This window comes from Chiloscyllium plagiosum, unplaced genomic scaffold (genome assembly GCF_037043375.1).
Source record: "Chiloscyllium plagiosum isolate Xiang-an unplaced genomic scaffold, Cpla_swu_hap1 HiC_scaffold_9, whole genome shotgun sequence".
NCBI lineage: Eukaryota > Metazoa > Chordata > Chondrichthyes > Orectolobiformes > Hemiscylliidae > Chiloscyllium > Chiloscyllium plagiosum.
Genome location: NW_028270147.1, coordinates 76,001,395 through 76,025,088, shown reverse-complemented (window position 1 = coordinate 76,025,088; position 23,694 = coordinate 76,001,395). Strand labels below are relative to the sequence as shown.

General features: G+C 41.6%; 1 protein-coding gene across 33 annotated transcripts in view; it reads left to right on the top strand.

Moving 5' to 3' along the window:
- Positions 1–23,694, top strand: part of ptprc (protein tyrosine phosphatase receptor type C) — a 165,837-nt gene that overhangs the window by 85,558 nt on the left and 56,585 nt on the right. For 9 of the 33 annotated variants that reach the window (XM_087990818.1, XM_087990815.1, XM_087990826.1 and 6 more), the window contains 9 exons: positions 786–854; positions 2,193–2,264; positions 4,706–4,777; positions 6,971–7,039; positions 8,688–8,771; positions 14,261–14,314; positions 17,523–17,549; positions 20,382–20,636; positions 20,854–20,976. In XM_087990818.1, coding sequence (XP_087846944.1) covers positions 786–854; positions 2,193–2,264; positions 4,706–4,777; positions 6,971–7,039; positions 8,688–8,771; positions 14,261–14,314; positions 17,523–17,549; positions 20,382–20,636; positions 20,854–20,976 — 825 coding nt within the window. The remainder of the gene's footprint in view (positions 1–785; positions 855–2,192; positions 2,265–4,705; positions 4,778–6,970; positions 7,040–8,687; positions 8,772–14,260; positions 14,315–17,522; positions 17,550–20,381; positions 20,637–20,853; positions 20,977–23,694) is intronic. The other 24 variants (XM_087990821.1, XM_043699757.2, XM_087990831.1 and 21 more) reach the window with 17 other exon arrangements.

Below are 23,694 nucleotides of genomic sequence, written 5' to 3'. Positions count from 1 at the left end.
ATCAGTCCATTCTTTTTGTATTCAGTTGTGGTTTGCATTGTTGTTCTCTATTTTATTCTTTGAGCAGTTCACACTCCACTCAGAATCTCCAGCACGGCTCCCACAGCAGTGACCATGACACCCATTACAGGCTTAAGAATGGTCTTGTTTTGATGTCAGTGTAGCTACCAGCCTAATGTCTTTGATGTATAAATGTGAGCTGATTTTCACAGAATTGCATTAGAATGTTTGTTTAATGGGATGACGTGGAGGAGGAGATGTCATGTGGCCCATCATGTGTTTGTTCAATCAGTAGTAAATGAGGAGATCACCATTGAGGAATGCACTCCTGGTCATATACCGCATTTACGAGGGATGATTTATGTCTTAGATTCCATACATTTAAGAACTAATGCACATTGTGTCTGACTGATCCATTCTAAAAGCCATTCAGTTCTCTGGTGTCTCCTCAATGTTAACATTCCTAGAGCAAGTGGAGTGGTTGGAGAAGCTTGGATTGTTTTACTTGGATTGGAAAAGTGTAATGGGATCTTTAACAAAGGTGTTCCATGATACAAGGGAAGTTAATTGTCCAAATGAGCAACTATCTCATTGGCACAAGTACCCAGCTGAAGATAAATCTACATTCTCCTCATAGTAGCCCAGAGAAATGCCTATGATATTATTTTTGGTTAAGTAATACAAGCTCATTTTCATATTCTAGTCTTCATACGTTCCTGATGACAACCCTTTTACATATGCAGTTGTCCTATGCATTCTTATCTTCTGTTTTGCTCTCTCAACAGATCACTCATCACCCACACACTCTAGCACAGCTCCATCAGCAGTGACTACTATGCACACTGAAGGTTCAAGTATGTCGATAAACAGCACTTACTTCTTCATTGTGCTATTGGATTAGTCCCAACCTGTTATTGATAAATAACTCTAATCCTGACATTTTGAGACTATAACTTTTTTTTCCCTTTGTCTTTGCCAATGAACTTTTAAATCCTCAAATTGTCTTCACAGCACTAATTTTTTTCTGATTCAGTTGAGATGCTTTATTTGTCAAATCGAATAAAATAACAGTGTAGAGCCAAAATGCAGGATGCATCTACACTTCCATTATACGAGTCTAGAGGACTTCTGGTTAGTCCCTGACGCCAAATTCTGGTATGGTAAAACTTTGCCTTCAAGAATTCTACTGATAGAGAACTTGTTTGATGTTATTAGCTTTGTTAATGTCAATACACGCGTGGACTGGATTGAACTCTGCAAATGTTGATTGCTCTGCCATGGATTTGTATGTCAAAAGTGATTGTGAACTCTGATGTCCCCATATTTTTCTTTAAATGCACACATCCCCCAGTTGCTGCCAATAAAACCTCTCTGTACCCACAGGCTGTTATTGCAGTCTCTTCTGATCTACAAAGTGAATGACATATTTTCTAAACCTTTATGACAATTGGGATTGTTGAATGTTGAGAAAGCAAAGCAATTTATCCAGTAAAAAGCAAAATCTACACTCCCATTAAACTAGTCTTCAAAATTGTTCTGGCATGAGCATAGAATAATTATACAGTATGACACACAATGCACAGCAATAAAAATTACACTCTTTCCAAATCAGCACTAACTGTGTTTTTACTGGCATAGTAGATCTTAGTTTCTGACTAACCAGAATGATGAAATGCTTTGGCGCTTAATATTAATTTTGAAAATGTGGAGTTTTGTTCCTTCAGGTTAAATTAATGTTGCAGATTGTTAAAAATTGCAGTTATTTTTTCTTAGTTTTTTTTTTCATTTTTCTCTCTAGCATCTTTTACTTAATCCCAAAGAACAGATTGGATCTTTTCATTTTTGATACAATGATTAAAGTATATTTATTAAGTAAAAGTAACTACAGTGAAAGGTATTTGCTGCTTTTATAACTTTCTGCTTTCCTGTTTGTGAAGATTCATCAATCTAACTGGTTGCGCAGCTTCTCTGCTGCTTTCCTTACAAATTAATGGGTCAGCTTTGTGATAACCTAAATTCAAACAGCTGCCAGAAGACCAGAACTGTCCTCGGACAAATTTGCTCAAAGTTTCTGAACATCTGGGTAGTGAACTGAAAAAGCCTTCAGTTAGTTGCCCCCAGTAAGATCCTGGCAAAACAATTTGTAGGTATGTTTATGTCATGCATTATTACTCACCATTTTGGTCTTTCAGCAGGTCACTCAGCACTCACAACCTCCAGCACTGCTCCATCAACAGTGACTACTGTATATGCAACAGGTTCAAGTATGTCTCTGAACACACCTTTACTTTTCATTTAGTAGTGTGATGATCGTCACTTTGATATCTGGTCACCAGCTGGTCACATGATCGTTGGAGCTGATTTTTCTTTTCTTTGTCTTCATCAATGTCATCAAAAGTTCATTTGTTCTGATGCAATTTGGGTCCTGTTTTTCAAACTGGATGAAATAGTGATTTGACTCTATAATGCGTAAGTTGGTAGAATATTGGGACAAAATCCAAGATTATTTTCCAAATAAATCTGCACTTGACCTAGTCTGGAGGACTGTCTCTTTGTCTCTGATAGCTACCCCTGCAAGGAGGAAAACATTAGTTTCAAGAATCCCGTGGATGGAAATCAAATCTTCATTTCTGTTCATGACCAATCCTACAATGACTTGGATTTTGCTGTAAATCGAAAATGGTGTGGCTGACAATACTGGCTCTTATTAGTCGTTAAGTACTTTACCAAAGTGTGGCTTCCCAGGTATTTGGTTCAATGTGGAGAAATCTGATAATTGCTGTCAGGGTAAACTCTGCTCCAGCATGTGCTGCGTCTGTGCTGGAGGAATCTGATCATTGCCATAGCCTGAATGTAGGATAATTTTCCTGCATTAACCACACTCTAAGACCAGTGAAAACTGGAGCATTTTACCAAATCGGGAGTGGCCCAGGTCTTAATGGCACGGAAAGCCGTGCCTCCACTTGAACAAACTCTAGACCTGAGAAATTCTTTTGTAAGTATGGAGTCTCATTCCCTCCAACCAGTAGTGCAGATTATTAATAAGTAAAAACATTTTTAATATAAATGTTACTTTTTTTCTCTTTTGTATCTTTCTCTTTATTTTAAAGATATATTTCAATAATTTCACTTCCTTTAAAACAATTTAAGGATAATTTGCATTTCCAACTTTTTAACTTTCTGCTTTGGTGTGTGAGAGGACTAATCAATCCAATTAGGAAGTTGCTTTCCCTGGTAACAAATAACTCAGCTCTGTGGTACAGCAGTCCAAATTCAAACAACTACCAGAAGATTGGCATTCTCCTTTGACAGAGTCAAACAGTGTGGCACTGGAAAATCACAGCTGGTCAGGAGGCATCCGAGGAGCAGGAGAGTTGACATTTCGGGCATAAGCCCTTCCGCAGGAATGTGCGGGGGAAGGGGGCTGAGAAATAAATAGTGTGGGGTGGGGGTGAAGACAGCTGGGAAAGCAAGAGGCACATGCATGTGGGGTGTGATTGGGATAGGTCAAGTGGGGAGGGTGGAATTGATAGGTGGGAAGGCAGATGGACAGGTGGGAATGTTCAAGAGCGTGATGCTGAGTTGGAGGGTTGGTTCTGGAATAAGGTGGGGGAAGGGGAGTAGTGAAGTCGATGATGATGTCATGATGTTGGAGGGTTCCAAGGCAGAAGATAAGGTATTCTTCCTCCAGTTGGCGGTGGCTTGAATTTGGCGGTGGAGGAAGCCCAGAACTTGCATGTCCTTGGGGGAGTGGGGTTGAAGTGGTCAGCCACAGGCCAGTGGGGCACCTTCACTTGCCGCCGCAAAACCTGCATCCACCCTCCCCCTCATCTCTGTCCAAGGCCCCAGAGGATCTTTTCACATCTGGCAGAGATTTTCCTGCACTTCCACCCACTTCATCTACTTTGTGTCCGTTGCTCTTGCTGTGGTCTCGACTACGTTAGAGAGACAGCGCAAACTCACAGAGCATTTCAGGGAACATCTCTGAGACACGCACCAAACAACCCCACCAGCCTGTGGCTGACTACTTCAACTCTTCCTCCTACTCCTCCAAGGACATGTAAGCCCTGGGCTTCCTCCACTGCCAACACCTAGCCACCCAACGCCGGGAGGCAGAACACCTCATCTTCTGCCTTGAGACCCTCCAACCACATGGCATCAACACTGTCTTCACTAATTTCCAAATCTCCTCTCCCCCCACCTCAACCTAGATCCGACCCTCCAACTCGGTTCAACCCTCTTGAACTAACCCACCTGTCCCTCTTCCTTCCTACCTATGCACTCCAGCCTCCACACTGACCTATCACAGTTGCCCCCCTCCCACACCTGCATCCACCTATTGCCTTCCCAGCCACCTCCCCCTCCAGCCCCACCTACATCCTCCTATTTATCTCTCAGCTCCCTTCCCCCTGCCCATATTCCTGATGAAGGGCTTATGCCCGAAACGTCGACTCTCCTGCTCCTTGGATACTGCCTGACCGGCTGTGCTTTTCCAGCACTACAATTTTGGACTTTGACTCTCCAGCATCTATCGTACTCACTTTCTCTCGCCTTCCTTTGACAAGTGTGCTAAAAGTATCTGAGCATAGTCTGGGTGGTGGATAGAAAAAAAGACTTTACTTAGTTGCCCTCAGTGTAATAATGACAATTTTATTTATAGATGTGTTTGTGCCATGCATTGTTACTCATCGTTTTGATCTTCCAGCAGATCACTTATCACTCACAACCTCCAGCACTGCTCCATCAACAGTGAATACTACCCACGCAGCTGGTTCACGTATGTCTCTGAACACACTTTACAGTTTGATTTTAGTTTCGGAATGGTTGTTGCTCTGATGTCTGGCTCCCAAATCTTCCTGATTTTTGAAAAGTGATTAATTTTATCATGTTGCATTCCCCATTGAAGTTTTATCAGTTTGAATGTTCACTACGAGTTTCTCACTCACTTAATACATCTCTCTTTACAAAGCAAATGAAAATTATTCCATGGGCTGTAACAAGTGGAAGCATCAAGTGTTGCGGTGACAAGCTAGTTTTTTTTCCAGGACAGTCATATGCACACTTCTCTTAAATTAGTTTTGAGAATTATCTGTTTTGTCATCACTTTGAAGAAGGTTAAGACAGACATCTTCATTTTGTATTCTGAGTGAATGATCAATGATATCATGGTGTTACATTCAACCGTGACAAATATTGCTACTCATTTATTTGGTTTTCTAGCAAACAACTCATCACTCACACTCCCCAGCATGGCTCCTGCAGCAGTGAATTCTTTATTCACACCAAATTTGCATATGCCCCTTTCACTTCATGAGTGTCAGGACTGGTTACCCTCTTGATTTCATCAACTTACTTCTGTTTGATTTTCAATGGATGATTTTTTTAAAATGAACAAACCCTATACCTAGCCTTTCTTAGCAAACTTCATGATAAATCTAAGAGCATTTTATGGTATCCCCATAGTGATGCAGACAACTGCCCATTCTAGTGGAACGCTTATAGACAGCCCACTCTCAATATAATCATAATTATAGCTATTACATTCTTCAGCCCTGAATAAATTCCTTCAGATGGTGAAACAGAAGAGGCAATATTACATACAGCCTTTTGTACTTAATATCGATTCCATTCAGGGATTACAGTAATTTTTTGAAGGTCTTTCTGGAGATCCTCTTGAGCTCTATGTTTTGATGTTCAGGGATTACTTTTTTGGACTTCCTTCTCATTGTCACAAGCACATTTCTGAGGTGATGCCATTAGGTAGTAATAATTCCCACTGTACTTTTGTTTGCACTGGGGATATTTGGATTCTGACTGAAACAGCACTGGAATAGTTAATCAATAATTATTAAATTTCTATTTAACTTGAAGAAGCCAGAATATTGAAAGGAAGCATTAATTCCTTCAATACCACTGTCTTTAAGCTGGCACAAGATATCGGGCATAACAAAAGGCTTTTCCAAAATGACAGACGCATACTCCTACATACAAAAATCAGTCAACCTTTGCATATTTTTCATGAATTGCTGAGGTTATAGCTATGACATGAACAAAACATATTTTAACCAGTCAATTGTTGTCCTATTTGTCAACAAGATTGGTTAGCTCAGTTGGCTGGATGGCTGGATTTTAAAACAAAATGATGCCATCAATGTTGTTTTGATTCCCACAATAGTTGAAGTCACCATGAAGGCCCCATTTTCTCAACCGCACTTAAGATGTGGTAATAATCATGTTAAACTCACCATCAGTCATATCTTTTGAGTGCGTGCCTGATCCTCTGGGACATTACTAACTTTATCCTATTTGCTGCATCTCAGATCTTATTCTCAGATTTAAATTTAGCAATGAGCAGTGTTAATTACAGTAAAATCTATTTCAGGTATGATAGATCCTAAGTACAAGTAGCCCTAAACTAGAGATTCTACATTCTTGTGCAAGGAATGCTTTCCATCAGTGACTTAAAGTTTTCTTGGATATCAGTTAGTTGAGTATTCCTTTGTGAAGAAGTTTAAAACTGATCTCTCTCTTTTGCAGCTGCTGTGAGTGAATTTTCCCAGTGATGTTGGGACTTTTGGGGTGAATTTGCCCACTGTCCCCATGTGCTCAGAACATTGACCATATTAGTGCACCTTGTACATTTCTTAAGGCATTCCTGATATGATGCTGAGATGAGGCCAGATTGTTTCAACTTTACACCAATGATGTTTAAAGCAACTGGATTGAAATAATAGTCATGTGTGGCAAAGATTGGATTATCAAGTGTATCATCTGCAGAGAGGGAAGAAAAACAATATATTGTGGCAAAATCTCCATCACTGTTCAAGCTGATGAATACTGTGAAGCTTCTGTCCTTCCAGAAACATTTATGGTGTTAAGTTGACGGTTTATTACTGTGAATAAACAATGATTGTGTTTGAAGCATTTGGGGATGTAAACATTCATGCGTTGTAATTTGATTTTTCTGCAGATGTTACTGAAACAACATTCAGAATCTCCAGCACGGCACCTCTATCCACAAGCATTGCACCAGCTTCACGTACGTTTCCCACCTTAGGATGGTGTAGACTGTTCATTTATTAAGACAACTACATCTCTGTGCTTACAATCTCCACTCTTCAAAGCCTACTCTCACTCCCACAGATGGGGAATGTTAAGTGAATAAGCACCTCTGCAGTAACTGTAACTTGCTTTGATGCTTAAAAGTCAGTGTAAAAATGGAGCGCTGGCAGGTTCTGGTATTCTCAGTGACCAACATCAAGGGAAAAGTTGCTTAGTGGATCTGCCAGTGTGTCACAATGCAGACCAACATTAAGAAAAGAATGGGTAAAGTTATGAAAGACCTTGGGGAAGCAAATATACCCAAACTGTGCCAATGGCACAGAAGGTGAATCCTGTGTGTGATCTGGTATTTACCATTCTGGTGAAGCTGGTCCCAAGTACCATTTCTAGTTTGTATGATATTTGGTATTTCAAATGGGATTGTGTTGCAGTTGTCAACAAAGGGGCACCACGTGAATGACCAAAGGAAGATACTGATGAACTAACAGCTCATAGACACTCCAGCCAGGCTTTTCCTGGTCTGCCATTTTTTTTTGCCCTCAGGCTTTTAGACTGCCTTAAAGGAAATAAATTATTTTTATTGAGCTCAGCTATATTGTGGAGCTTTGTGGGTGGATTTGAGCTGTAAAAACATCAGATGGAAAACTGAACATCAAACAAGTTGGTGACCGCAAGAGTCAGAGTAGAAAAAAGAAGAAACTTTCTGGAAGCCTCTAGGGAATCTCAGAAGATGCCTTAATCCTTTATCAGTTTGTATCGATGTTGAAGGGCATAGTACAATGAGGTCTAAGCTAAATTGAAAAGAAAAGAACCTACTTGGAACTTAGTGCCACTCCTGGGAGCTGGCACAGTGTGGTTGGTGCTATTCAATTGGGAGACAATGTGGAATCAGGAATGTGGAAGGTCAGAGTTGGCTTTCTTGCTAGTGGAAAGCCTCTGCCATTGGTATTCCAGCCTCAGTGGGAGAGTGGTGCCCGCCTGTGACCTCTCGTAGCAAGGATGGTAGAGGTAGTCCTTGGCAGGCACCCTCTGCTCCCAGAGAGGGCCCTGATGGCAGCAAGGCCTGACCATTCGGGAAGATCTGCGACCGTACCAGCACCCTCTTCAGCGGGGCCTGCCTCATTTACCTCTTCTCTGGGCCCCAGAACTACTCCTGGTATGAAGATGGGATCCAACTACAAGTGGCACTTGGAAATGGCCCCACTGCATCATTAAAGGAATGTCATGAATGTGTTTGTAGTTCTCTGAAAAATACCTTTAAAGGGAAGAGGACTTCATTAATATGTTTAGGTAATCTGTCACAGAATAATTAAAGCTTGATTTATAGATAATTAGTGCCTTGCAGGTTTCTGAGCACTTAAGTAACCTGAAAGCAAAATGCAGTCTGGAATGTTTGGTTGTTGTACATGATTGTGCTTGATTGCACACTGTGTGGGTCAAAATGCTTTGAAAACCATTTACAGAAAGGCTGACGTCCTTACTCTGCATCACCGCCCCCCCCCCCCACTCTCCACCCACCTATCCAAGAAAGCAATCTGAATCAGTTCACACATTCATATGTCTTTTATTTTAATCTTATTCAAGGTGTAATAATCCAAATCATTATTATTCTTTGACTTTTTCAGCAGGCAATGCATCATTCACCAATTCCAGCACCGCGCCAGCAGCAGTGACTCCTGCAGCCTCAGGAAATCAATCAACAGCAAAAGGCACGTCCAACTCTCTCACGTACTCGCCTCTCAGCTCTTAGCAATGGCACTAGCACCTGACTCTCTCCAGGGAAACAATAACAACAACCTGCATTTACAGTGCACCTTGAAAAACATCCCGCGGCACTTCACAGGAGCATCACCCAAACAAAATCTGCACCATTTATGCAGATACTTGGAACAGGTCACCTTAGAGCATGGTAAAAGAGGAGTGGGAAAGACAGAGAGATTTAGAGAAGGAATTCCAAAGTTAGGGCCTCGGCTGCTGAAAGTACAGCCACTCAGAGTGAAACAATAAATTCTAGCAGGAGGCCAGTATTGGAAGAGAGGACACAGAGATCTGTAGAGATGTAGGGCTCGAGGAGATAGGATGTCATGGAAGAATTTCTAGGTAGCACTTTTAAGATCAAGAAGTTAATGTAGCAGTGTAGGTCAGAAAGCAAGGGGTAATGGGTGAAGAGAATATGGTAAAACTTATCTTAAGGGAAGCAGAGCTTTGGATACACTGAACCTTATGGAGATAAGCAAATGGGAGGCTGGTCAATAGTGTGTTGGAATAGTCAAGGCTAGAGACATGAAGGGTTTTAGCTGCAGATGAGCATATGTACTGAGGTTTTATTTCAGAGAACATGTGGGATGCTTTGGTCTTGGAGGTTCATCTGATGTTCAGGTGGGAAGTTAAAAATATGACCTGACTGAGCATTAGACAGTGGCCAGTGAGAGGAAAACAATTTGATGGTAAGGAAACCAAGTTTACAGGAGGAACCAAAGACAATAGGTTCTATTCTCCTAAGCTTTAATTGGAAGAAATGTCTACACATCCAACACTGGATGATGGACAAGCAGAAGTTCTAATACCTCACCTTTTTTCCAAATCTTTAACTTATGTAGCATTCTTTGCAAAAACCTTGTGATTTTTGAATGGCGAGGTTACCATGGGACACGCAAGGCATAACCTGACCTGTAGCTAGCAGAGTTCCAATCCTCCCACTTCCTTCAAACCAAAGGAGTAGCCATGGGCACCCACGTGGGCCCCAGCTATGCCTGCCTCTTCATAGGATATGTGGAACAATCCATCTTCCGCAGCTACACTAGCACCACCCCCCACCTTTTCCTCCACTACATCGATGACTGTATCAGCGCTGCCTCGTGCTCCCACGAGGAGGTTGAACAGTTCATCCACTTTACTAACACCTTCCACCCCGACCTCAAATTTACCTGGACCGTCTCAGACTCCTCCCTCCCCTTCCTAGACCTCCCAATTTCTATCTCGGGCGACCGAATCAACACGGACATTTACTATAAACCGACCGACTCCCACAGCTACCTAGACTACACCTCCTCCCACCCCGCCCCCTGTAAAAACGCCATCCCATATTCCCAATTCCTTCATCTCCGCTGCATCTGCTCCCATGAGGACCAGTTCCAATGCTGAACAACCCAGATGGCCTCTTTCTTCAAAGACCACAATTTCCCCCCAGACGTGGTCGACGATGCTCTCCACCGCATCTCCTCCACTTCCTGCTCCTCTGCCCTTGAGCCCCGCCCCTCCAATTGCCACCAGGACAGAACCCCACTGGTCCTCACCTACCACCCCACCAACCACCATATACATCGTATATCATCCATCGTCATTTCCGCCACCTCCAAACGGACCCCACCACCAGGGATATATTTCCCTCCCCTCCCCTAACAGCGTTCCGAAAAGATCACTCCCTCCGTGACTCCCTCGTTAGGTCCACACCCCCCACCAACCCAACCTCCACTCCCGGCACCTTCCCCTGCAACCACAAGAAATGCAAAACTTGCGCCCACACCTCCCCCCTTACTTCCCTCCAAGGCCCCAAGGAATCCTTCCATATCCTCCACAAATTCACCTGCACCTCCACAGACATCATCTATTGCATCCGCTGCACCCGATGTGGCCTCCTCTATATTGGGGAGACAGGCCGTTTACTTGCGGAGCGTTTCAGAGAAGACCTCTGGGACACCCGGACCAACCAACCCAACCACCCCGTGGCTCAACACTTCAACTCCCCCTCCCACTCCACCAAGGACATGCAGGTCCTTGGACTCCTCCATCACCAGACCATAGCAACACGACGGCTGGAGGAAGAGCGCCTCATCTTCCGCCTAGGAACCCTCCAGCCACAAGGGATGAACGCAGATTTCTCCAGTTTCCTCATTTCCCCTCCCCCCACCTTGTCTCAGTCCCAACCCTCAAACCCAGCACCACCTTCCTAACCTGCAATCTTTTTCCTGACCTCTCCGCCCCCACCCCCACTCCGGCCTATCACCCTCACCTTATCACCCTCACCTTAACCTCCTTCCACCTATCGCATTTCTAACACCCCTCCCCCAAGTCCCTCCTCCCTACCTTTTATCTTAGCCTGCTTGGCACACTTTCTTCATTCTTGAAGAAGGGCTCATGCCCGAAACGTCGATTCTCCTGCTCCTTGGATGCTGCCTGACCTGCTGCGCTTTTCCAGCAACACATTTTCAGCTCTGATCTCCAGCATCTGCAGTCCTCACTTTCTCCTGTAACTAACAGACAGACCTGACGTGGTTGAGCTAGAACTTTCAATGTTTCTGGTGTTGCAATGTTTGTTTTATATAAAATAAGTTCTGCTGAGTCTGGAACAATAGCAATCCACAAGGAATGTGGAGTAATCGGCTGGTCTATAGAGGACTTCAGAGCTTCACATTCAGGCTGGATACTCTTAGAAACCAATGCCTTAATTGTTGGAGTATCCCAGTTAAACAAGTAATGAGATATGTACAGGAGCTATGTTCTGGTAATTTGTACTTTCCACTGTTTTTAGCAGTGCCCTGTGCATGCCTGAGAGTTTCAAAAGCTTGATTGTGCTGGCATGTATTCAATTAATTGACGAGTCCTGCCCCTATATGGAAGAACGAGTTCATATGATTGACCAACATGTGTTCCACCCGATAGATTCCTTCATGACTTGGTTAGACAGAGCACAGGGTTTCCATATATGTCAAGTCCTTCACTTCTCAAAACAGCATGCACTTTCAGGCTTCAACAATCAGCACCCTCTGACCAATCTTTCAATTGTGAAAGTGCTCATGCATAGCCCTATAGCGGTGTGTAACTGCCCGTGAAAATATAGTGATGGGTGCTCTAGGCTGACTTTTACTGCATACCAAGAGGTGGAGTAAGAACAAAATGGAGGACAATAGTAATAGTCTACCTGAACTTTAGCCAACCTGTAATTGGGGGATACACGAGACAAGGGAAAAGTAGTGACAGAGCAAAATCAGTTGGTGTAATGCCCAATTTGATAGACAAGGCAGGATTGTGAAGGTATGTGAATGAAACTGTCTTTTGTCTCACCAGTGTCACACAATAGCTATCTCCAGCATTGAGAAGATTATCATTTGTTCAAGGCACTCAAGTCCATTACAGTTGCTGAGAGTTCACTTGTAGTATCTGGAAGGGAGTTACTGTTGACCAGAATGTAAGCAAAACCAGCTACTAAATGCCACAGCTGTAGAAGAAGAGGAGCAAGCCAGCCATTAATACCTCTAGCCTCATCAGCAATTGAATGAATTCCTGACCAGTCTGCAATGTAACTCTGTATACCTGCCTTCCTAATCCTAATCTCTGAATTGCCATTGAGTAGCACGTCTATTAATCTCACATTTAAAACAAATAATTCATTTTGCATCATGATGAAATCTTTAATAAATCCCCCCTTAACATTCAAAATTCCAGCAGTTTTACAAAACCCTGATTAGAGCCCACTTGGAATTCTGAGAGCTGATCTGGGCACCACACATGAGGAAGGATATATTGCACTTGGAGGGTGTATAAAGAAGCTTTACAAAAATGATAACTGGACTTCAGGGGTTAAGTTATGAGGAGAGATTATAAAAGTCAAGCCTGATTTATCTCGGACTTAGAAAATTAAAGAGTAATTTGACAGATGTCTTCAGGATAGTAACAGGAAAAGACAAGATAGATCAAGAATAAACTATTTCCACTAGCTGGGGGTTCTAGAACTAGGGAGCACAGTCTGCGAATTAAGGCCAGACCATTTGGAAGCACTTCCACACATGAAGGGTGATAGAGGTTTGGAACTCTCTTCCACGAATGGCAGTGGATGCTGGATCAGTTGTTAATTTTAAATCTGAAATAGGTATATTTTTGTCAAGGTATATTAAGGGAGATGGGCCAAAGGCAGGTATATCGAGTTAGGCCAGAGATCAGCCATGATGTCATTGAACAGTTGACTAGCCTCAAGGGACTGAATGGCCTACTTATGTTGCTATGTGTGCATCTAGAACTGCTCACAATACACCAAGTCTATTCTAACCAAGACATGACCTTTGTCCCCTTGTGTCTGAGTCGTTCATATATAAATACTCATTACATTTATCTGTTTGATTATTTTATATACCTCTTTGTGGTATTTTAATGATGTATGAACCTAACCCCAAGGCTTCTTGAGCTTCTCTTTCTTCTGGTTTTTCATTTTTTTGAAAGCTCCCTGTTTTAAATATTTTGAATCTAAAGTGGTTAACCACGCGTGTGCTGGTGTAGAAATCTGTTTGCTATGGTTTTGCCCATTCGCTTAATGCATCAATACCTCTTTATAATTTTATGCTTCCATTCTCGATTCTAATCAAGACAATAGCAATAATATTTGTAATTTTATATTTGTAATCTGTGACCACCAGCATAAACCAAATATAAGTGACTCATAAATCCATGGTTATTGAGGAATCACTTCACATCCCAATGTCTACAACTTTGTTATGTTTAGTTTTATTGTCTAACAATATATGGGTGTTGCTGGCCAGGCCAGCATTCCTTTCCCATCCCTAATTGTGCTTGAGAAGATGATGGTGAGCTGTCTTCTTGAAATAGTACAATTCATTTAGTGCAAGTGCACCACAGTGCAGTTCCAGGAGAGAAAGAGAGAGTGTGTGTGTGTGTGTGTGAGAAAAATTTGTAAGGCTGTGTTGTAGGAGCTTCGGTGACTTACTGCAGCATGTCCTCTTGAAGGCATGCATTGTTACCACAGTCTTGGTGGTGATAGGTTACCAACCAGGCAGGATGGTTTATGTTGTATGATGTAAAACTTCTTCAGAGTTGTTGGAGCTGCACTTACCCAAATAATGATCACACCCCTGACTTATGCCTTACGAATGGTGGACAGACACACTGGTCCAGTTCAGGTTCTGGTTGATGGCAATTCGCAAGATGCTGGTAACTATATTTTAACATGGCTGTGCCTTTCATCAAACTGGTTTTAATCTCATTTAATCCACTGTCCCCTTATCTGATAGCAGGCAAAGAATTGACGAAGTCAAGTGGCACGCATTTGAGGCTCAAATTTGCACATTCAAATTCACTGCAGGTTTGCTAATCTGCCTGAAATGATAAGTGATGTGAAATGCCTGTTGTTGATGATTCCTCTTTTCAAGGCTCGGTTTTCATTAACTTACTTTGATCTTTTCTACAGACACAGCTGACACAACCACAAGCTCACCTGCAGCAACAAGCACCGCAATCTCAAGTATGTTTGCAAAGGCCAATCGCACCTCTGTCCAGCAGTTCAGTAATTCAAAGGATGCATCGCTGATTTACCTCGCACCTGCAAACAGCACAAATACTTTGGAGGCAGTGTTGGTGGGAAAGACCAGAAATGTGATAGGCTTCTTTGGGTTTACTTTGAAAGGCATCATAGGGTGGGGGCAGAGGAGGAAACCCGTACTTAAGAGCACAAGTTCTCAATTCTTCACATGTCCTGTACCTCACACCCTTGCATGCTCACTGATAGTGATACTTCCAACCAAACCATGCAGATGAAGTAAATGATAATTCTTTTTACAGTCACAAGTAAACCCACATTAGCAAGTATTTCAGTCAAGTAAATCGATTATTTGGGATTTTTCTCTCATGGCCATAAGGACAAAATGTGTATGCAGTTGATAATGAAATGTAGTTAGCATGTTGTATAATCCAGATCTTTCATATGTTGAAAACAGAAGGAAGGGTCAAAAATGAGGTGCAACCATCTGAGCACCTTTTCTCTGATGCAAGCATTCATCAGTTTGCATGGTTTACACCAGTACCTAGCAGCATCCTTGACTTTGCTGCACTCATTCAAGGAGAAAGTGAGGTCTGCAGATGCTGGAGATCAAAGTTGAAACTTTATTGCTGGAACAGCACAGCAGGTCAGGCAGCATCCAGGGAACAGGAGATTCGACGTTTCGGGCACAGGCCCTTCTTCAAGAATGAGAAGGGCCTGAAGAAGGGCCTGTGCCCGAAACGTCGAATCTCCTGTTCCCTGGATGCTGCCTGACCTGCTGTGCTGTTCCAGCAATAAAGTTTCAACCTTGCACTCATTCAAATAGGGCCATTATGATGTTGATCAGTCAAAGATTGAAAACTCTTGGGAGTTGAAATTGTGCTGTCCGCTAACTTGTGCATGCCAATTTTCATTATGAACTAATTATCCACGACAGGTAAGCAAGCAGGTCAACATTAAAATGTTGGGCAACAGAAATACTTCAACTCTTTCTTTGCTCACGCCACAGGTCCAGTTTTAAACTGCAACGTTAAATAGCATTGATGTATGCTACAGAAGTGAACAAAATGGCACACATCTACTGTTAGCCTACAGTTTTAAAGAGGGCATGTTTCATTATCCTTTCTATTCTTGTTGTGATTCATAATAGTCACCATTGAAAACAGTCTTTTTTCCTTTCAGACGAGCAATGAGATTCCTTCATTTTCCAAATAGAAGGAATGTGTTGATGTTAGACTATATGTATATAAATCTAAATCCTACACATTTTAGTTTTTCGGGACCAAATATGTTTTTTTTTCATTTCTGTTTTACTTGTGTGACTAAACTTCTGTATTTTTTAAAAAGCTTGTATTTTAATTTCCTGCATGACATTAATCTGAATAGTCTATGTGCAGGGTTTTGTTAATGCGTAATGTTATTCTCTTAACTTCTGGCTAAAATTACCTGTCCTTTTCAACAGCCACTAATTTTCTATGAACTAAGCAAACGGTGAAGTCTCGCAAAGGCTCATATATTTGATAAGGCTGTTTTGGCAGCTCCCTCTCAAAACTGACAGGCCGTGGAAAAGTGCTATTGATTCTCTTTTCTCTCGTGGTTGACTTCTTTCTCTGCCACATTATTAAACAATTTTCAGTTGCTCTTACTCTAATCATCCTTTTCATGATCTCTGAGTGTCCAAAGATACGCGGTTGTTGTTTTCTCTGCATCCTCTCCATACTAAAATTCAGATGAGTTTCAATACCTATTGCATTAAGAATGAATCACAATGTAATTACAGCATTGCTAGAATTTGGTTTCACTTCACAAAAATTCTCCAATTAGTGTGGAAATAAAGTCTGAATCCGTTGTCAGAGTCCAATTGGGGATTGTCGTCCCTGCAGGATCCCCCTGAAATGTTCCGGAATTAAAATGTAGTCTCGCATGCCCTACCATGAATAACCCAGAAGGAAAAGCCAATGGGCTTGAAAAAATTGCATTTATCTTGCTTTTGTCACAGCAGGTTTGTTACTGAAGACATCAGTTTGTTACTGAAGAAAAGAAATATCTCCTTGAGCAGGGAGGGGAAGAATGTTTTTCACTCAAAGGGTGATGGGAATCTGGAACTCACTGTCTGTAAGGGTGGGAGAGGCAGAAATCCTCATAACATTGTGGAAATATTTAGATCTGCACTTGGGATGCCAAGGCTATGGGCCAAGTGCTAGAAAATGGGGTTAGAATAGTTGGTTGAATTTTCTTAACCGGCACGGACTCTACAGGCTGAAGGGCCTTTTTCTGTGCTGTAGATACCTGTGACTCTGTGACACTTAGAGTGGGAAGTCATTTGATGAATCTTCCAGAAATACATTCAACCAGTTGGGAACTCTAGTTGAACCTCATACTTAATGGGGAAAGGGACCTTGACAGCAGATTAAAGTTTACAAATTTAGAGTTGGTGTTAAGTTGAATGTTGTCTACAGCAATGTTGTACTTACATTGGAGATGACGCATATTTTTTTCATGCAGTCCTTAAATATGTATTTCTTTGCCTTATTCAACGTCTTCTTCTACTACAATCTATAGAGTTTCAAAATCCGGTTTCGACACCACTTCAGCACAGTGTCTTGACTTTTCTTCCCTATCTTTGCTTCCATAGAAGATGTTTTATCTATTTGTTGATGTTTTTCCTTGGTTTGTTAATTTAAGAAAATCCTCTCCAAATTGTTAGATAAAATGTTCCAATTCCCAAGTTTGCTCAACACCGAAGTTTGGGTGGCACAGTGGTTAGCATTGCTGCCTCATAGCACCAGAGAACCGGGTTCAATTCCCAACTCGGGCAACTGTCTGTGTGGAGTTTGCACATTCTCCCTGTGTCTGCATGGATTTGCTCTGGTTTCCTCCCACAGTCCAAAGATGTGCAGGTTAGGTGTATTGGCCATGCTAAATTGCCTGTGGTGTTAGGTGAATGGGTAAATGTAGGGGAACGGGTCTGGGTGGGTTGCTCTTCGGAGGGTCAGTGTGGACTTGTTGGGCCAAAGGGCCTTTTTCCACACTGTATCTAGTCTAATCTTTTAAGTAATTATTGTTTAACACAATTGATACATGCAGAAGTAATGTACTATTAGTGCATAGACTGGCTCAGTAGAAAATGCATTTGTTTGTGGAAATTAAGAATACAACTTTGTAACGTGCTGTAATGTGCTTTTAATCCTAGCTACCCCAAGTGGAGGCGAGGATTGTGGTAAGAAAACTTCTCTTGATGTTATATAGTGTAAATGATCATTTGTTCAATGAAAATTATAAATTGTACCTTTATAGATGCTGATTATTTGTTTATGTTACAACATCAAAGTCTAAAAGTGTGGTGCTGGAAAAGCACAGTCAGTTAGGCTGTTACAACATGAAGATGAATGGCTAAAAAATCAGCCTTTCCTACCTCTGTCCTCAAATCCCAGTAAAATTAAACCATTCAAAGACCCTCAAAGTTGACCTCGGTGATTCCTAACCAGACATTTTTGAATCAGCAATTCCAGACTCTGAATAATCAATTCTCAACACCAGTTTGCAACTTAAACATAAAATTTAACAATTTTATAACAATGCGGCAACCTTAGCAGAGCAAAATTTAAACAATGAAGTAATTAATTGATGTTATGTTTAAACCCAAAACCCCTTATTTTCAGCCCCATTCACACAAGACAAACACAACTTAGGGATTAATAAAAGAAAATAAAACAATTGGCCAAATTACCAAAGTGTTTTTGTAGCACATTCTTCCACAAGCCGACATACCTATTTCTTGGTTGATTTTCTCCTAGTAGATGCCGACCAGGAATCTCTCCTGTTCCCTCAGAAGAAGTCATTATTACCTCATTACTTAGCTTCTATTTTCCAAACTTCCAATTGCTGGTAATGGGAGGGTAGGCAGAGAGCTTTCAAATCTTCATTCTGTAGCATCAAGAGTCAAACTCCTACTCCTAAGAACAGTTTAAAACACTAGCCTCTGACTGAGCATCAGACTGACTATCTCCCCACAAGTTTCCAGTCATTTGATAAGGTCCTTCATGGTAAGCTGGTCCAGAAGATTAAATCATATGGGATCTATTTGATTTGTAAGTTGGATATAAAATTGGCTTGGTCACAGACTGAAGGTAGTTGAGGAGTGACCAGTGATGTTTCACAAGGCTGAATGCTGAGACCTCTGTTGTTTGTAATATATGAAAATGTAAACTGTCTGATGACACAAAAATTGGAAGAAGGATATTAAAGGATACGATTAGGCAGAGAAATGGCAGATCCAAATGAGAGTGATGTCTTTTGGAAGGTCAAATGCAAGAGGAACATATATAGTAAATGGCAGGACAATTAGGAGCCTTGATATAGAGGGAAATATTGAGGTGCAAGTCCATAGCTCTCTGAAGGTAATAACACAAGTGATTAAGGTGGTAACGAAGGCACATGGCATGCTCACTTTCATTGGTCAGTGCATTCACTGTAAAAGTTGACAAGTCATATTGCAGCTGTGTAAAACATCAGTGAGGCTTCAGTTGGAATATTGTGTGCAGTTTTGGTCACCACATTACAGGAAAGATGTGGCAAGGTGACTCAGTGATTAGCACTGCTGCCTCACAGCGCCAGAGACCCGGGTTTGATTCCAGCCTCAGGCGACTGTCTGTGTGGAGTTTGTATATTCTCCCCGTGTCTGCGTGGGTTTCCCCTGGGTGCTCTGGTTTCCTCCCACCATCCAAAGATGTGCAGGGTCAGGTGAATTGGCCATACTAAATTGCCCGTAGTGTTAGGTAAGGGGTAAATATAGGGGTATGGGTGGGTTACGCTTCGGCGGGTCGGTGTGGACTTGTTGGGCCGAAGGGTCTGTTTCCACACTGTAATGTAATGTAAAACACTTAGAAGGAGATTCACCCTACTGGATGGCAATGAGGAGGCTTCCAGCATTATAAAAGATGTCTTGCCTTTGAGGAACTTTCGGGCTGCTATTATTGCATTGACTCAGAGTTGAATAAAGTGTTATCTCTCTCATGGCAAGATGGTGATGATGTATACTAGCATGAAAATTAAAATGCAGCCAAGAGGTCTACAAATCATGTAAGGAGACCCTGCCCCTAAAACGTCCCATCTGCACCCAGTGGGGATTATAACAGCACAATCCTTCCTTGCATAGCCACCTCAGAAAGTGTCGCAGGTGAATGGAGGTGTTGACAGAAACTGGTTTGATTCTCTGCTGACTTGCCATTGGCCCTCTGATCACAAGTAAGATCTCTTTAGGGATGGTGGCATTTGTTGGGGCAATGACTACTGGAAATGTAGGGCCTGGTCACTACTGCATGTTCCCTACTGCACAAAAGAAGCCCACTCCTAGCTTTTTTACCGAGTTAAAAAAACAATAGCCTTTAGTTACTCCTCTTCTGTACTGGCGCTACAGTGCCATCGAATCTTACTCCTACACAGCATTTGTTGAATCCTTCGGTAGGACCATACTGATCTACCCTGTCCTTTTCTTAGCAAAAAGCAGAGAAAATGGGTTGAGTTTGATGCAGAGGTTGAACTGGGCGGGGAGGTCATCTCCCTTCTCCAGCTCATGTCCCCATTTGGATGTTCAGTGCTGCGCGTTTGCATGGAAAATGGATGTGGTAAGAGAGGATATTAGTTCCAAATGGCACCACCATTATTGATGGACAAAAAAAACTTTGGATGTCCAAGATGTCTGTAATTGATGGATTCCTGTAGCAACCAACATAAGTAGCTAGTCTACCCAGCATTTTGTCCTCATGCATGCCCTGCACAGACTGTCCATTAATGTTGGTGGAGGTCAGAAATTGGACTGGCAAAATCTGAAATAAATTTGAAACAAATGAGACTTGTGGAAGTATTTCATTAGTGAAGGGGGAATGGCTGATTTATTTGTGTAAGGCTCACTCATGTTCTGAAAGTTGATAAAATGTGTGCTTTTTCCACCTCTTGAACAAAGAAAGAATAATTGACCTTTCTTGAGGATGCTTTTTCATGAATGTACGAACAACAAAAACTTGATCTTTATTTCTTTTTGATTTTTCAGACAATGCTAATGTTACAATCATAGCCTTGAATGTCACAAGTAACAGTGTCAGCCTGAAAATTACTTACAACCTCAATAAAGCTCATAATATCACAATTCTAAATAAAACATTTGAATTGTCTGAAAATAAGAGCGAAATCATAGAAGTGATCATGGAACTAACATTCTGTAGGAGTTATGAACTCAATGCAACTCTCCATGGGAAGTGTCAACCTGTTATTAAACCAATAAACATCATAACACATCCACCTTCTGGTAAGTGTTATTTGATTAGCCTTTAAAATACTTCAAAATGCTCCAAAGCATTGTGTTTGCTAATGTAGTTCACAATATGCAGATATTCAGTTCTTATTAAAATATGCAGTCTTCTAAGCTTGTAGCTTTTAAAGGTTTTGATGTCTCCAAGGACAAATATACCGCGGGTTAATAAGAGCATAACATTATGTGACTATTTTCAACTTTTCTTGAGAAGATCGTGGATTCGAACTACAAGCAAAGATCCAACCTAAAAATGAAATTCATTTTGAGCTGACCGAACCTCCCAATATGGATAATTGCAATTTGCTGTATAATTGGAACTGCAATTCATTGCAAGGTATTTATAAAAATAATATTATTGCATTTTTGTGCATTATTCATAGGCTGCAAGAAAGCAACCAGTTTTCCAAAACATCATACGTGCCATTAATAGAATTTGTGTTCATTCAAACAAAGCTGTTGGAAATAGTTCAGCTGGAGAAGGTGATATATTCCATTTTTGTAGCCTGTTTTGTGGTGCCAGGATTATGCAAATGAAGCTGTAAACTTTTCAAGCACAGTCTTTTGATACAATGTAGGAAATACAGCATTCAGCTTAAACGCAGCAAAGTCCCACATACTGCAGTGGAATAAATGACCAGATAACCTGTTTCTTGATTATTTTTTGATGGATAAGTTTTGGTCTGAGGCCTGAATATCTCATTTAAATGATGGTAGCACTAACAGTGGGAAAAAAAAATCTGCACTTGAGCCCTAGAAAGCTCTTCACTGCAGTGATAAACAATTGACAGAATGACAGAAGTGGAATCGTGCCGAAGGAGGCTATTTGGCCCGCCATGTCTGCACCAAAAAGGAAGCAGACATCGCCGCTGTGACCTTCGATTCTACTGTTCTTGAATTATTGAAGCCGCTAAAATTTAGCCAAACTACCTCTTGCAGGTGTTGGATGGGAGTAGAAGCAAAATGGGAACTTGCATTCTCCTCAACTGAGGGGCAACTGTTTGTTTCACTTGAAACTGTTTTGTTTAAAGTTCACAACAAGAGATTTTGCATTTAATGTGAGATAGTGTCAGCCATTACTCTCAATTTCTGAATTTTTAGAAAGCAGTAAATAACCTACAATTATGATTTGTGAAAGTGTAATTGTACATCCCTTGACTCCATTCAGATTCTTATTATCCAAGCAGTCTGCAGCTTCTCATTCTCTAACCAAAATGCACCATCTTCTATTTTGTTATATTATAATTTTGATTGTTCATTCTATACTTGGAATGTGCTGAAGAATTACAATTTGAAGTTTCCTTCCTTGCCCCCCTACACCAACATATCTCCCTCAAATAGAAGATCCCACTAGACTTCCTTTTAACAATGGTTCTGAGGTTGCAAAATGTTCCTGCATCCTCCCACTTCCTGGCCCCACTGTAGGTTGTGACATTATCTATACTACCATGTCACACACAGTTACTTCAGAGACTGTACATTATTTTGTTTTTCCACCTCCTGTTAGAGGAGGAGACACACCCAAACATTGAGACAAGGAGAACAAAGGTGCATAACAGAAAGTTTTGACAACCTTCTTGAGTAATAGGAGAGACAAGAATAACATAAAAGAGAGTAATACATCATAGAGAAGTCCAATAACATAGAGGTATTTACAGCAAGTCTAGGTAAACCTATCAGAGAGAAGGAAAAAGAAGGAAAAACTGATTGCATTAGATTAAAAGGAAGGCAGAAGATTAGATTAGATTACTAACAGTGTGGAAACAGGCCCTTTGGCCCAACAAGTCTACACCGACCCGCCGAAGCGCAACCCACCCATTCCCCCTTTACCTAACACTACAGGCAATTTAGCATGGCCAATTCACCTGACCTGCACATCTTTGGACTGTGGGAGGAAACCAGACCACCTGGAGGAAACCCACGCAGACACGGGGAGAATGTGCAAACTCCACACAGTCAGTCGCCTGAGGCAGGAATTGAACCCGGGTCTCTGGCGCTGTGAGGCAGCAGTGCTAACCACTATGCCACCGTGCCGCCCAAATGTTCAGGGATGGTGCAAATGGTGGATTAGCCATGGGAAATATAAATACTGACCAATTGGACCAAATAGCCCATCTCCATGCTTTGGAATCATTGTAAGAGAAATACCTTTTTACCAGGAAAGGTTGACACTGAATTTAAAGCCATCCTGCAGGACCCTGATTAGATTATTTTTCATTGTATACCTCAAAAAGTCATGGAAACTAATGTTGCCCCTGAAAAGTAACCCTGGAAGGGGAAGCAGAAAGAATCTCAAAAGTTTGAGGAAGGAGTGAAGCTAATTGTTTCATGTTAGTAATTTGCAGTAATGGCAGAAGTAGTATTCACCCCTAACAGAATGCTGCCATCAAGGCAAAAAGATATTTTGCCTATCACACATGTGAGAAATGTGATGTATGAATTTCAGTGCCAGTGTGATGCCCAATATATGGATTGTACACCTCAAAGGCTGGTGGATCATCCAAACAACATGCCCCTTTGGCTGTTCGCAACAAGCAAGATACTGACTGTACCCATTCAGTCTGTGCTTGTAAACATCCCAACACAGCATCCAACATGAGATGTGATTCTGCAATTGGACAAGATTTGCTAAGTAACCCTGAGCATGTGAAGAATTGCACTGAGAGCCAAGTAAGGGTTGTCAATCAGACTCATGTATACTGGAAGGTGCCCACAATAATATGCATGGCCTTGTTCTTTGCAGAGAGAAAGAACAGGTACAATACTGCATAAAACCGAAAGAACTGTGGATGCTGTAAATCAGAAACAAAAATGGAAATTGCTGGAAAAGTTCAGCGGGTCTGGCAGCATCTGTGGAGAGAAATCAGAGTTAACATTTTGGGTCGGGTTTTGAGGAAGAGTCACCGGACCCGAAATGTTAACTCTGAATGGTGAGAGCCATTCTCTGGTTCATTTCTTAGAGCAATGTCTTGACCAATTAGAATCAAGCGGCCTTGTTTAACATTTAAACAAAGCTCGGTATTTAACTGTCAATCACCATTACGTTCGGAATGAA